The following is a 16544-nucleotide window of genomic DNA, read 5'->3' as shown; positions in this document are numbered from 1 at the left end:
AGCCTGAATAGACAAGGCTAAGCTGAAAAGACAAAGCTGGAGACATTGCATTACCTGACTTCAAATTATGCTACAGGCTATAGTAACCAAAACAGCATGGTACTGGTACAAAACAGACACACATACCAATGGAATAGAATAGAGAGCCTAGAAATAAAGCCACACACTTACAACCATCTAATTTTTGACAAAGTTGACAAAAAGAAGCAATGGGGGAAAGTATTTCTTATTCAGTAAATGTTGCTGGGATAACTGGCTAGCCAATATGCAGAAGATTGAAACTATACCCCTTCCTTACATCATGTAAAAAATTAACACCAGAAGGATTAAAGACTTAAATGTAAAATCTAAAACTGTAAAAATCCTAGAAGGATAACCTAGGACATATCGCTGTGGACATAGGACTTGGCAAAGATTTCATGATGAAAATGCCAAAAGTAATTGCAACAAAAACAAAAATTGACAAAATAGAGATCTTCTGCATAGCAGAAGAAATTATTAGCAAACAGACAACCTACAGAATGGGAGAAAATATTTGCAAACTATTCATGCAACAAAGGTCTAATATCCAGAATTTATAAGGAACTTAAATTTTATAACAAAAAAAACAAATAACCCCATTAAAAAAAAGGGCAAAAGACATAAGCAGACACTTTTCCAAAGAAAGCATACATGTGGCCCACAAGTATATACAAACATGCTCAACATCACTGATCATTAGAGAAATGCAAATCAGAGTGACAACGAGATACCATTTCACACCAGTCAGAATGACTGTTATCAAAAAGTCAAACAATAACAGATGTTGGTGAGATTGCAGAGAAAACAGAATGCTTATACACGGCTGCTGGAAATGTAAATTAGTTTAGCCATTGTGGAAAGCAGTGTGGCAATTTCCAAATGGAATTACCACTCAACCCAGCAATCCTATGTTGGATATAATCCTAAAGGAATAGAAATCATCCTACCATAAAGGTACATGCATGCGTATGTTCAGCACAGCAGTATTGACAGTAGTAAAGACATTAGAATCAACTGAAATGGACTTGATGTGGAAATATGTATCATATGTAGCATATTCAGGCCACTTAGGTTGACATAGATTCAACGTTTTACAACGTTTTAGTAGATATCAAAGTAATGTCTATATATCTAATGTAAGAGATAAAGTAATATATTCTAAATAAAACTTAGATTTGTGTCATTTGAGAGTTTACCCCTTTTATTCTGGAGTGCAAAGGGACATGCCCAAGGCCACTAAGTAGGACCTGAATCCCATCTCACAATCTCAGTGCCTTTTTCCTTTCCATGTGATCATACTTCTTCCTTTCATACCTTTAAATCAATTATCTTCCTTCATTAGAATGTGTGTTGAAGTTTTGAACAAAGCGTAATAGGCATGAACGTGTTTTTATGCTTTCTTAATGTAAACTGTTTTTCTCCCCATTGCCTGTGATGCTAGCACCTCTTCATGAACTTTCCTGTCCTCTCAGTTGCACCAGGCTTTTGATTCTGCCAGATGCAGTGGGAAAGCAATTGCTCTTCCTAAGGAAATCCATGGTTGGATTTATTTTCCTCTTACCTTTTCTTGCCATGGTAAACTTTTATGGTCATTTATCTCTGTCATAAAAATGAATGAATATAGTACATGTAATCTTGCCTGTCTTAAATTATATGACATATACTGTTTATGTCTTCATTCTAGTTTCTTTTATGTGAATGGGCATTTTGGTTTATGAAGAAAGATTTGTATCTTGTTTTGTTCCTCCTGGCTTTAGACATCTTATAGGTGAGTCCCTTAGGGTGTTGGATCTTCCTTGCAGGGCCCTCTATTCCTGATATCTAAGACTAATCTTACACCATTAAAATGAATAATGAACCTGAAAAAAATGGAATCCTGCTTCTCACATAGGAGAGTCAGGAGAGGCTAGAAAATGTTGCTGTAGGGTTTTGCCTCAACAAAATAGTAAGCATTTGAAAGGAAATTCAAGCAGTGTGCTTTGGCCAGAGAAATGTAGCATCTCAGAGTAAAGGGGATTTTTAGGCAATTTATATATACATGCACTTGACATATAAAACCCTTACACTGCTAACCAGTAGTCAGCCAATCCTTGGTTAACCCTGCTGAAGACCAGAAAATCAGGAGAGCAGCCTACAGTAATAGGAGGAACTTGTGCTTTTAATCTGGCAAATTTCTATATCCTGACTGCAACACACACATGCTGTGACCTTGGGTAAGACCCTTGACTCTCTGATTCTCCATTTCCTTATTGTGGTCTCATTAGAGAATTAAATGACATATTAACTACTATTATTTTAATCTATCACATCTGAGCCGAAATATCTTCCACTAGTTCTTATTTATTCCTTCCAAATCTTCCTCTTGGGGTCATACAGAACACAGTTGTAATCTCACTAGTTATCTTCTAGGTGTGTTTAATTTCAAGTCTCAACTCTCTCTAGGGCTGTCACTATCTTTTATGTGTTTGAAAGCTGTGCAATCAAAGGACAATGGAGACAGAACACTGGTAAGCTGAAGTCGCCTTCTAGCATTCTCTATGATCTACCTGTATTTTACTGTGCTGTACTAACTTTGTGCCGTGCAACAGTCACTTTGTGAACTTGTGGTGTTTGTGAACAGAAGCTCAAATTAAATACTCAATTTCAGTCATTAACTGATGTGAAAACCTGTTCCTTTTCTGGATGAAAATATACATATGTTTGGGCAAAGGAGCGTGAAAGTTGATATTGGTACCAGACACTTTACAGCTATTAGACCTTACCCCTAAATCCTTACATCTAAGATTTAAAGCACGGTCTTTACGTAAGCCTGTTTCACTTGCTACCGATAATAAAAATCCTGTCCTAACACAGACAATTGAAAAAGTAACCTCATATGCATATTCTGTTTCACACTCCTCTTGTGTATTTACTCTTCATGTGTCTCTGAAATCCAAATAAAGGTGAGACCTAGAGAGACACATATTCACGTTTGTCCTCTTAGAAGCATGTAGATTTTATGCATGATGTCCCCATTATTGTAATTGGAGTGTGCAAAGATAATTCAGCAAGTCCTTATGTCTCAGTGTCTCAATTATGAATAGTTTTTGATTCAGTGTTGCCCTGAGGGCCTCTGAGATGGGTAAAGAAACTGTCTGTCTCCAGATTCTGGACTCTTCCCAAGGTCTTGGCTTCTTTCTTGCCATCGTGGTCATTGTTCTTCCCAAGTTCTCTGCCTGCTTCTTGACATTCTCATCACTGTCCCCACTCCTTTCATTTTTCTCTTCATTTTTCTACAGTCTCACTCGTATTTGTCTTTGGTTTTGATAGTGAGACTGAATTTTGTTTCATCCTAAATGATTGTCACAGTTTATTTCATTTTTTGATTTTGACTCTTAGTATTCTTTCATGTCAAATGTTTCTGGAGAAACTCTACTTTGCGTAATTTAGGGACCCCAGAGTAGAGCAATTCCAGTTTGAAAATATTCTAATTTGGCTTTTAAAAATGTAAAATGTGAGAATGAAACCATTAGAGCTTGACTTTCTTAGAAATTTGTCAAGTATATATTTAACAAATATATATGGTTACATTATATTCTATTTATAAATTAAATGTTCTTTAACGATGAACACCTGGTCAAGTCTCTCTAGTGGCTTTAAGTAAAGACCACTTCATTTACCCTCATGTGGCTAAGATAATGCTTTTTGTTGTGCTTCAGGTTCATTATGTGAAAGCAGTCCACTTCTGAGATTAGTTTAAAATGTTCTATTTAAAGGCTGTTTGTGTGGCCCCATTTAAGAAATTAGGCTATGCAAATACAACCTGATTACGAGATTCAGGTTTAAAGAAATTTGAGGTGCATTTGAGGTTCTTTGTTACCATCGATCGTAGGTTTTACTGGAACTAAACCCCTGAGATTCAGGCTTGTTAGGTTTTACTCAAGAATTCCATTTCCAGCACCAGTACCTTTCATTCTGAGTGGTAAGTGACCAACCTATGATTTTTCTCCCTATTCAGCAATTGATTTTGTTTCCTTGATATACTTTTATTTGTCAGTTTCCTGCTGCCATAATTCTTACTCCTATCAAGACATTCATTTTTGTTTCTAATGTGGGTGAAATGTTTAGACCAGAGGTTCTGCTGATCTGTGATTCTCTAAATTATCCAGGTTGAAATGTTTCCCAGGGCTTGCTCATTTGGGGACCATGAAAAATCCATTTGGCCTGGAAAAAGCTTGGTTTATTTGTGTACTGCTTATAAGATAAGTCAATCGCTTACAATATCCTGTGGTGGATGGAATAGACCACTCATGAATAGAAAACAGAACGTATTAAAACCTTTAATCAAAGGGTGGCGCCAAGATGTCCAAATAGGAACAGATCGGCCTTCAGCTCCTAGCATGAGTGACACAGAAGATGGGTGATTTCTGCATTTCCAACTGAGGTACTGGGTTCATCTCACTGGGGCATGTTGGACAGTGGGTGCAGGACAGTGGGTGCAGCCCAACAAGCGAGAGCCAAAGCAGGGTGAGGCATCACCTCACCCAGGAAGCGCAGGGGGAAGGGAATTCCCTTTCCTAGCCAAGGGAAACTGTGACACACACCACCTGGAAAATCAGGTCACTCCCACCCTAATACTGCACTTTACCAAGGGTCTTAGCAAATGGCACACAAGGAGATTATATCTCACACCTGGCTTGGAGGGTCCCACGCCCATGGAGATTCCCTCATTGCTAGCACAGCAGTCTGAGATCTAACTGCAAGGCGGCAGTGAGGCTGGGGGAGGGGCGCCCACCATTGCTGAGGCTTAAGTAGGCAAACAAAGCGGTCAGGAAGCTCGAACTGGGTGGAACCCACCCCAGCTCAAGGAGGCCTGCCTACCTCTGTAGACTCCACCTATGGGGACAGGGCATGGCCAAACAAAAGGCAGCAGAAACCTCTGCAGATGTAAATGTCCCTGTCTGACAGCTTTGAAGAGAGTACTGGTTTTCCCAGCAGAGAGTTTGAGATCTGAGAATGGACAGACTGCCTGCTCAAGTGGGTCCCTGACCCCCTGAGTAGCCTAACTGGGAGACATCCTCCACCAGGGGCAGACTGACACCTCATACCTCACACGGCCAGGTATACCTCTGAGATGAAGCTTCCAGAGGAACGATCAGAGAGCAACATTTGCTGTTCAGCAATATTCACTCTTCTGCAGCCTCTGCTGCTGGTACCCAGGCAAACAGGGTCTGGAGTGGACCTCGAGCACATTCCAACAGACCTGCTGCTGAGGGTCCTGACTGTTAGAAGGAAAACTAACAAACAGAAAGGACATCCACACTAAAACCCCATCTGTACGTCACCATCATCAAAGACCAAAGGTAGATAAAACCACAAAGATGGGGAAAAAGCAGTGCAGAAAATCTGAAAATTCTAAAAATCAGAGCACCTCTTTCCCTCCAAAGGAACACAGCTCCTCGCCAGCAATGGAACAAAGCATGACGGAGAATGAGTTTGACGAGTTCAGAGAAGAAGGCTTTAGATGATCAAACTTCTCCGAGCTAAAGACGGAGTGCGAACCCGGCATAAAGAAACTAAAAACCTTGAAAAAAGATTTGACGAATGGCTAACTAGAATAACCAATGTAGAGAAGTCGTTAAATGACCTGATAGAGATGTGAAAACCATGACACGAGAACTACGTGACAAATGCATAACCTTCAGTAACCGACTCTATCAACTGGAAGAAAGGCTATTGGTGATTGAAGATCAAATGAATGAAATGAAGTGAGAAGAGAAGTTTAGAGAAAAAAGAGTAAAAAGAAATGAACAAAGCCTCCAAGAAATACGAGAATATGTGAAAAGACCAAATCTACGTCTGATTGGTGTACCTGAAAGTGACGGGAGAATGGAACCAAGTTGGAAAACACTCTGCAGGATGTTATCCAGGAGAACTTCCCCAACCAAGCAAGGCAGGCCAACATTCAAATTCAGGAAATACAGAGAATGCCACAAAGATACTCCTCGAGAAGAGCAACTCCAAGACATAATTGTCAGATTCACCAAAGTTGAAATGAAGGAAAAAATGTTAAGGGCAGTCAGAGAGAAAGGTCGGGTTACCTACAAAGGGAAGCCCATCAGACTAACAGCAGATCTCTCGGCAGAAACTCTCCAAGCCAGAAGAGAGTGGGGGCCAATATTCAACATTCTTAAAGAAAAGTTTCAACCCAGAATTTCATATCCAGCCAAACTAAATCAAATAAGTGAAGGAGAAATAAAATCCTTTACAGAAAAGCAAATGCTGAGAGATTTTGTCACCACCAGGCCTGCCCTACCAGAGCTCCTGAAGGAAGCACTAAACATGGAAAGGAACAACCAGTACCAGCCACTGCAAAAACATGCCAAAATGTAAAGACCATCGAGGCTAGGAAGAAACTGCATCAACTAACGAGAAAAATAACCAGGTAACATCATAATGACAGGATCAAGCTCACATATAACAATATTAACCTTAAATGTAAATGGGCTAAATGCTCCAATTAAAAGACACAGACTGGCAAATTGGATAAAGAGTCAAGACCCATCAGTTTGCTGTATTCAGGAGACCCATCGCACATGCAGAGACACACATAGGCTCAAAATAAAGGTATGGAGGAAGATCTACCAAGCAATTAGAAAACCAAAAAAAAGGCAGGGGTTGCAATCCTAGTCTCTGATAAAACAGACTTTAAACAAAGATCAAAAGGCACAAAGAAGGCCATTACATAATGGTAAAGGGATCAATTCAACAAGAAGAGATAACTATCCTAAATATATATGCACCCAATAGAGGAGCACCCAGATTCATAAAGCAAGTCCTTAGGGACTTACAAAGAGACTTAGACTCCCACACAATAATAATGGGAGACTTTAGCACCTCACTGTCAACATTAGACAGATCAATGAGACAAAGTAAACAAGGATATCCAGGAATTGAACTCAATTCTGCACCAAGCAGACCTAACAGACATCTACAGAACTCTCCACCCCAAATCAACAGAACATACATTCTTCTTAGCACCACATCGCACTTATTCCAAAATTGACCACATAGTTGGAAGTAAAGCATTCCTTAGCAAATGTAAAAGAACAGAAATTATAACAGTCTTTCAGACCACAGTGCAATCAAACTAGAACTCAGGATTAAGAAACTCACTCAAAACCACTCAACTACCTGGAAACTGAACAATGTGCTCCTCAATGACTACTGGGTACATAAGGAAATGAAGGCAGAAATAAAGATGTTCTTTGCAACCAAAGAGAACAAAGATACAACATACCACAATCTCTGGGACACATTTAAAGCAGTGTGTAGAGGGAAATTTACAGCACTAAATGCCCACAAGAGAAAGCAGGAAAGATCTAATATTGACACCCTAACATCATGATTAAAAGAACTATAGAAGCAAGAGTAAACACATTCAAAAGCTAGCAGAAGGCAAGAAATAACTAAGATTAGAGTAGAGCTGAAGGAGATAGAGACACAAAAAGCCCTCCAAAAAATCAATGAATCCAGGAGTTGGTTTTTTGAAAAGATCAACAAAATTGATAAACCGCTAGCAAGACTAATAAAGAAGAAAAGAGAGAAGAATCAAATAGAGGCAATAACAAATGATAAAGGGGTATATATCACCACTGACCCCACAGAAATACAAACTACCATCAGAGAATACTATAAACACCTCTACGCAAATAAACTAGAAAACGTAGAAGAAATGAATAATTTCCTGGACACATACACTTTCCCACAACTAAATCAGGAAGAAGTTGAATCCCTGAATAGACCAATAGCAGGCTCTGAAATTGAGGCAATAATTAATAGCCTACCAACCAAAAAAAGTCCAGGACCAGACGGATTCACAGCCGAATTCTACCAGAGGTACAAGGAGGAGCTGGTACCATTCCTTCTGAAACTATTCCAATCAATAGAAAAAGAGGGAATCCTCCCTGACTCATTTTATGAGGCCAACATCATCCTGATACCAAAGCCTGGCAGAGACACAACAAAAAAAGAGAATTTTGGACCAATATCCCTGATGAACATCGATGCAAAAATCCTCAATAAAATACTGGCAAACCAAATCCAGCAGCACATCAAAAAGCTTATCCACCATGATCAAGTGGGCTTCATCCCTGGGATGCAAGGCTGGTTCAACATACGCAAATCAATAAATGTAATCCAGCATATAAACAGAACCAAAGACAAAAACCACATGATTATCTCAATAGATGCAGAAAAGGCCTTTGACAAAATTCAACAGCCCTTCATGCCAAAACCTCTCAATAATTTTGGTATTGATGGAACGTATCTCAAAATAATAAGAGCTATTTATGACAAACCCACAGCCAATTTCATACTGAAAGGGCAAAAACTGGAAGCGTTCTCCTTGAAAACTGGCACAAGACAGGGATGCCCTCTCTCACCACTCCTATTCAACATAGTGTTGGAAGTTCTGGCCAGGGCAATCAGGCAAGAGAGAAAGAAATCAAGGGTATTCAGTTAGGAAAAGAGGAATTCAAATTGTCCCTGTTTTCAGATGACATGATTGTTTAGAAAACTCTGTCTCAGCCCAAAATCTCCTTAAGCTGATAAACAACTTCAGCAAAGTCTCAGGATACAAAATCAATGTGCAAAAATCACAACCATTCTTATATACCAATAACAGGCAAACAGAGAGCCAAATCATGAGTGAACTCACATTCACAATAGCTTCAAAGAGAATAAAATACCTAAGAATCCAACTTACAAGGAATGTAAAGGACCTCTTCAAAGAGAACTACAAACCACTGCTCAGTGAAATGAAAGAGGACACAAACAAATGGAAGAACATACCATGCTCATGGATAGGAAGAATCAATACCGTGAAAATGGCCATACTGCCTGAGGTAATTTATAGATTCACTGCCATTCCCATTAAGCTACCAATGACTTTCTTCACAGAATTGGAAAAAAACTGTTTTAAAGTTCATATGGAACCAAAAAAGAGCCGACAATGCCAAGACAGTCCTAAACCAAAAGAACAAAGCTGGAGGCATCATGCTACCTGACTTCAAACTATACTTCAAGGCTACATTAACCAAAACAGCATGGTACTGGTACCAAAACAGAGATATAGACCAATGGAACAAAACAGAGCCCTCACAAATAATACCACACATCTACAACTATCTGATCTTTGTCAAACCTGACAAAAAGAAGAAGTGGCGAAAGGATTCCCTGTTTAATTAATGGTGCTGGGAAAATTGGCTATTCATAAGTGGAAAGCTGAAACTGGATCCCCTCCTTAAATCTTATAGAAGAATTAATTCAAGATGGATTAGAGACTTAAATGTTAGACCTAACACCATAAAAACCCTAGAAGAAAACCTAGGCAGTATCATTCAGGACAAAGGCATGGGCAAGGACTTCATGTCTAAAACACCAAAAGCAATGGCAACAAAAGCCAAAATTGACAAATGGGATCTAATAAAACTAAAGAGCTTCTGCACGGCAGAAGAAACTATCATCAGAGTGAACAGGCAACCTACAGAATGGTAGAAAATTTTTGCAATCTACTCATCTGACAAAGGGCTAATATCCAGAACGTACAAAGAACTCAAACAAATTTACAAGAAAAACACTCCATCAAAAAGTGGGTGAAAGATATGAACAGACACTTCTCAAAAGAAGACATTTATGCAGCCAAGAGACACATGAAAAAATGCTCATCATCACTGGCCATCAGAGAAACACAAATCAAAAGCACAATGAGATACCATCTCACACCAGTTAGAATGGCGATCATTAAAAAGTCAGGAAGCAACAGGTGCTGGAGAGGATGTGGAGAAATAGGAACACTTTTACCCTATTGTTGGGACTGTAACCTAATTAAACCATTGTGGAAGACAGTGTGGTGATTCCTCAAGGATCTAGAACTAGAAATACCATTTGACCCAGTAATCCCATTACTGGGTATATACCCAAAGGATTATAAATCATGTTGCTATAAAGACACATGCACACGTATGTTTATTGTGGCACTATTCACAATAGCAAAGACTTGGAACCAACCCAAATGGTCATCAGTGACAGACTGGATTAAGAAAATGTGGCACATATATACCATGGAATACTATGCAGCCATAAAAAGGGATGAGTTCATGTCCTTTGTAGGGACATGGATGCAGCTGGGGGCCATCATTCTCAGCAAACTATTGCGGGAACAGAGGGCCAAACACTGCATGTTCTCACTCATGGGTGGGAGTTGAACGGTAAGAACACTTGGACACAGGAAAGGGAACATCACACACCGGGGCCTGTTGTGGGGTGGGGGGAGGGGGGAGGGATAGCATTGGGAGTTATACCTAATGTAAATGACGAGTTAATGGGTGCAGCACACCAACATGGCACGTGTATACATATGTAACCAACCTGCACGTTGTGCACATGTACCCTAGAACATAAAGTATAATAATAATTTAAAAAAACAATTTCAAAACATTTCTATCTTAACACAGGCTGCTTTTTTAAAAACTTTTATTTTAAGTTCAGGGGTACAAGTACAGGTTTGTCACATTGGTAAACTTGGGTCATGGGGATTTGTTGTACAGATTAATTCATATCCCAGTTATTAAGCCTAGTACCCATTAGTTATTTTTCCTGGTCCTCTCCCTTCTCCCACCCTCCACCCTCCACCCTCTCAAAGGCCCCAATGTGTGCTTTTTTCTTCTGTGTCCGTGTGCTTTCATCATTTAGCTCCCACTTATGAGTGAGAACATGTGGTGTTTGGTTTTCTGTTTCTGTGTTAGTTTGCTGAGAATAATGGCCTCTAGCTCCATCCATGTTCCACAAGGGACATGATCTCGTTGTTTTTTTGGCTGCCTATGAGTTTATGTTTTAAGTTTCTGTGTAATAGTGAACCCTATTTGTATCTGTCAATTTTTCTGTCTAAAGTAATACATGTTGACAATTTGCTTATGTATATATATGAAGGTTTTTCTCCAAATGTTGAACCATATTTGTAGAAATACCATATATCTATATATCTATCCAATATATAAAAACCATCTGGAACTAATATATACCTAACTAAACTGCAACAACAACAATAAATAAGTCACAACATTCCTCTTTAAACAATAAAAAATAAATAAATAAAACCTTTAATCAAGAAATCATACCAAATTCCTAATTGCAGATGTAAGAGCGTATTTCTTGTGTGGCAAGTCCATGAAACTAAAGGCCTGATCCATACATAAATGTGTGATACCCCTCAGCAGAGAGAGATGCTCCAGATATTAGGCTGTTTTTGGTACTGTCTCTAACATGCAAGTGGGCTGTGTATCATTGGTGTCTTTTTCTCCAGTGTGCCTAGTAGAGCATCCTAAAGTAAAGCATCTTCAGCATTACAACTGAAGATGTAAATGAGCATGTGAATAATTACATGCTTCGTAAAAAGAAAATGTTTCTCATTATATTAACATAAATATTATATATGTGTGTGTATATATAGTTTAACCTATTTGTATTAGACACACACACACACACACACACACACACACACACACACACACACACACACACACACACACGTTTAACCTGTATTCTGTCTCCCCTGTTACTTTGCTTATTTTAGAGTATGGCAATATTTTAATATATTGGACAGCTGAACTGACATTTATTCAATGTATTGAGTTCCTAGTATGTTCCAGGCACTGTGGAAGGGTGGTGAAGATACAAAGAGGAGTAAAAATATGTATCCTTTTCTTAAATAGTTTGAAGCCTAGTGAGGGAGATAGAAATATATACCATTAACAATAGTGAGGGAGATAGAAATACATACCATTAACAATAGAATGAGGGTGGTACTCCTAGAGGCCTTATAGGTACAAAGTGCTTTGAAACCTTAGAGGAAGGAGTGGTCCTTAGGGTTGGAGTGGAATTCTCTGGGAAGGACCTGCTATGTTGAAGAGTCTGAGTTTCACCCTAAAATCAGTTAGAGAATTGATAAGGTTTTGCTGTGTCCCCACCCAAATCTCATCTTGAATTGTAGTTAGCATTCAAGATGTAATCCCCATGTGTCATGGGAGGGACCTGGTGGGAGGTAATTGAGTCATGGGGGCGTTTACCCCGTGATGCTGTTCCCGTGATAGTGAGTTCTCACAAGATCTCATGGTTTAACAAGAGGCTTTCCTCCATTTTGCTCTGCCCTTCTCGCTGCTGCCATGTGAAGAAGGATGTGTTTGCATCCCCTTCTGTGGTGATTGTAAGTTTCCTGAGGCCTCCCCAGCCCTGCAGAACTGAGTCAATTAAACCTCTTTCCTTTATAAGTTATCCAGGACATGTCCTTATGACAGCATGAGAGCGGACTAATACAGGGACCGTTAAGGAATTTTTAGCCTTGGAGTGATAAGGTCAGGTATTCCTTCTAGAAAGTTGATACTGTGGACTACAATTTAGGAATGAGAGGCCAGAGGAATTTTTCAACAAATTAAAACAATGAATTACTATATGATGCAGCAATTCTACTTCTAGATGTAGACCCAAATGAACTGGAAGCACAGACTCGAGCAGATATCTGTACATCCATGTTCACAGCAACATTACTCACAATAGTCAAAAGGTGGAAAAACCCAAATGTCCATCAACAGTTGAATGGATAAACAAAATGTGGTGTGTGTATATATATATATATATTGCAATGGCATATCATTAAAACCTTGACAAGGAATAAAATTTTGACATATTCCACAATAGGGATAAACCTTATAGACATTATACTAAGTGAAATAAGCCAATCCTCATCTTCGAAGTGTGGTGATAATAATACAGCTCTCCCCTCTTATCTGCAAGGGATATGTTCCAAAATCCCCAGTGTATGCCTGAAACTGGGTATTACTGAAAGCTGTATATATTGTACTGTGTTTTTTCCCTATACTTGCAATACTATAAGATTTAAGTTATAAATTAGGTACAGTAGGAGATTCACAATAACTAAAATAGAACAATTATAACAGTACACTTAATAAAAGATATATAATTGTGCACCTTCATTATCTGTCTCTCAGTCTCTCAAAATACCTTAACTATGGGTAACTGAAACTATAGAAAGTGAGGTCACAGATAATGAGGAAAAAATTGTATCTATTTAATAAAACTACAGGGTGGTGGCCCTGAGGAATAAATTGGCTAACTCATGTAAAGTGCTTCAAAGGATGCCTGACACAGTAACTCCTCAATAAATGTGAGCTGCTACTGAAGTGCTTTTGTTACCACTGCCACTATTACTGTTTTTTTATTTGAAGAACTAACTTAAAGATATGGCATATTAATCTTGTTTCCTTGACTTTGATGGGATATCTTATTTTAATAGCTTTATTGTGATATTCTTCACATATGGAAACTGTACTTATTTAAAGCATATAGCATGATAAGTTTTGACATACATGTACATCTGTGAAACGATCACTGAAATTCAGAAAGTGAACAGCATCCATTACTTTCTCAATAGAACCCAGTGCTTTCTCAAAGCCCTTGGTAATTCCTCCATTTCCCCAGATGACCACTGTTATTCTTTCTCTTACCATAGATTAGTTTGAGTTTTCTAGAGTTTTATATACCTGTAATCATATAATATTGTATTCCTTTTTGTCTGACTTCTTTCAGTCAGCATAATTGTTTTCAGACTATATGTTTTTGTGTATATAAAGTTAATTCCTTTATGTTGCCAAATGGTATTCCATTGTATGAACATACCACAGTTTGTTTATCCATAAGCCCTGTTGATGGATACTGGGTTGTTTTCAGTTATAGAGAATTATAAATAAACCTGCTATGAATATTCTTGTACCAGACATATTCTTTTAATGGATGTATATTTTCTTTAGGGTAAATCTAAGAATGGAATAGCTGGATTATGTAATAGATATATGTTTAACTTTTTAAAACAGTATTCAACAGTTTTATGAAGTGGTGGTTCTGTTTTACATGCCAGCAACAGTGTACGGGAGTTTCTGGTGTTCACTAATACATCCTCACTAATACTTGGTATGGCAGACTTAAATTTTATCCACTCTGATAGGTGTGCAGTGGTATGTAGTTGTAGTTTTAACTGATATTTCCTTAATGACTAATGATGTTGAGCATCTTTTTATGTGCTTGTTTGCTATTCTTGTGTTTTCTTTGATGATGTGTATGTTCAGGTCTGTTGCTCATTCCTTTATTGGGTTATTTTCTTATTATTTCTTTAGTTTTGAGAATTATTTATATACTGTGGATACAAATTCTTCGTCATAGATATGCTTGTAAATATTTTCTCCCCATCTGTGGCTTGATGTTTTATTTTCCTAACAGTGTCTTCTGGGGAGCCGAAGATTTTAATTTTGATAAAAATCCAGTTCATCCAATTTTTCACTTATGATTTATAATCTTGGAGTCATCTCTAAAAAAAATCTTTGCCTAACCCAAGGTTACAAAGATTTTCTCTTTTCTTTCAGAAGTTTCATAGTTAGGTATTATAGGTAGACATGTGATCAGTTTGTGCTAATTTTGTATATTACTGAAGATGTGGATTGAATGTTTTTTGTTTTGCATATGAACATCCAATTTCTCTAGCATCATTTATTGAAAACTCTGTTCTTCCTTCACTGGATTGCTTTTCTATCTCTGCAAACAATTATTTGTCCTATATATCTAAGTTTGTTTCTAGATTCTTTATTCTGTAGCATTGATCTATTTGTCTTTTTTGATGCCAATACCTCATTGATTACAGTAGCTTTATGATAAGTATTGAAATCACATTCTTCTAAGTTGTTCGTTCATCTATGTCCTTCACAACGTTCTCAAATGGATTTAGAATCAATTAGTCAATCTATTTGTCTGTATATCCATCCGTCCATCCATCCATCCATCCATCCATCCATCCATCCATCCATCCACTCATCCCTCTCACTAGCTATAACCTAGATTACAATGTTCAATAGAAATAGTAAGCGTGAACATCCTTGTGAACATTCTTGCTGTGTTACTGATCATAGAGAAGAAGCATTCAGTCTTTCACCATTAAGGATGATGTTAGTTATACATTTTTCTTATAGGCCCTTTTTAAAGTTTAAGGACATTCCTTTCCCTTCTTAGTATGCTGAGTTTTATTTTAATCAAAAGTAGATGTTAGATTTTGTCACATGCTGTTGAGATGATCATGTAGTTTTCCTTTTTGGTTTTTTTAATGTGGTGATTGATGTTTTGAGTGTTAAGCTAACTCTATATTCCTCAGATAAACTCCAATTACCGCTTTAAAATTTGTAGAATCTGTAGTGATATCCTCTCTCATTTGTAATATCGATAATTTATGTATTCTTTTTTGTGATAAGTTTTCCTAGAGATTTATCAATTTTATTGATCTTCTCAGAGAACCTGCCTTTGGCATCATTGACTTTTCTCTATTGTTTTTCTGTTTTTTATGTCACTGACTTTGGCTGTGAGCTTTATTGTTTCCTTTCTTCTGCTTACTTTGGTTTAATTTGCTTTTCCTTTTCAGTTTGTTAAGGTCATTCATTTGAGACCTTTCTTCTTTTCTAACATAGATGTTAGGTGGTATAAATTTCTTCCTGAGTTAGTACTATGGTAGTGTCATCCCACAAATGCTATGTTATATTTTCATTCAGCTCAAAATGCATTCTAATTTTCTTTTGATTTATTTATTACCCAGTAGATTATTTAGAGGTGCATTATTTATAAATATTTGGGGATTTTTGAGATCTGCTTTTTATTTCTGATGTAATTTCATTGTGGTTAGAGAAAATACATCATATAACTTGAGTCCTTTTAAATGTATTGAGAATTATTTTACAGTCAAGAATATTGCGTGTCTTGTATACATGTTTCATGTACACTTCAGAATTTATATTTTGTTGTTGTTGGATGGAGTCTTTTATAAATGTTAATAAAGTCAATTTGGTTGATAGGATAGTTCCAGTCTACTGTATGTCTGACAATTTTCTGTCCATTTGTTTTAATTATTGGGAAAAGGGTACTGAAATCTTCAACTTTAATTTAGGATTTTGTCTGTTTTACTTTATTTCTGTGTTTTTTCTTCAGTCATTGGAAGAAATAATATTGGGATGTAAATACTAAGGATCGTTATATCATCTTGATTAATTGAGCCCTTTATTAGTATGAAATGATGGTTTTGAGCCCTAGAAATAGTCCTTACTATGGTGTATTTTTTACTTGTGTTGACGTGTTACTGTGTGTGTCTTTTTCCATTCTATTACCTTTTGTTCTAATCTATTAGTGTCTTTGTGTTTAAAGTGTAGGTTTGTAGTAAGCAAATATTGTTACGTCTTTATCTTTTATCCAATCTGAAAATCTCTGCCTTTTTTGTGAATGTTTAGAATATTTACATTTAATATGATTATTCATATCTTTAGGTTTAAACCTGTCATCTTGCTGTTTGCTTTCTATTTGTTTCATCTGTTATTTATTCATTTCCTTTGTTTTTCCCTGCCTTTTTTTGGATTGAGTATTTTAATGATTCTGGTTTA

At 37.4% G+C, this 16544-nt stretch overlaps 1 protein-coding gene across 2 annotated transcripts in view; it reads left to right on the top strand.

Annotated features, from left to right (window-relative positions):
* The window catches only part of SH3GL2 (SH3 domain containing GRB2 like 2, endophilin A1), a 796347-nt gene that overhangs the window by 694998 nt on the left and 84805 nt on the right, over nt 1-16544 (top strand). Inside the window, exon 2 of one of the 2 annotated variants that reach the window (XM_050761647.1) lies at nt 2464-2528. The exons of the other annotated variant lie outside the window; for it this stretch is intronic. Coding sequence (XP_050617604.1) covers nt 2481-2528 — 48 coding nt within the window. The 5' untranslated portion in view covers nt 2464-2480. The remainder of the gene's footprint in view (nt 1-2463; nt 2529-16544) is intronic. 2 annotated transcript variants of the gene reach the window in all.

Source organism: Macaca thibetana, chromosome 15, assembly GCF_024542745.1.
Source record: "Macaca thibetana thibetana isolate TM-01 chromosome 15, ASM2454274v1, whole genome shotgun sequence".
Classification (NCBI taxonomy): Eukaryota; Metazoa; Chordata; class Mammalia; order Primates; family Cercopithecidae; genus Macaca; species Macaca thibetana.
This window is presented reverse-complemented; position numbering and strand designations above follow the sequence as displayed.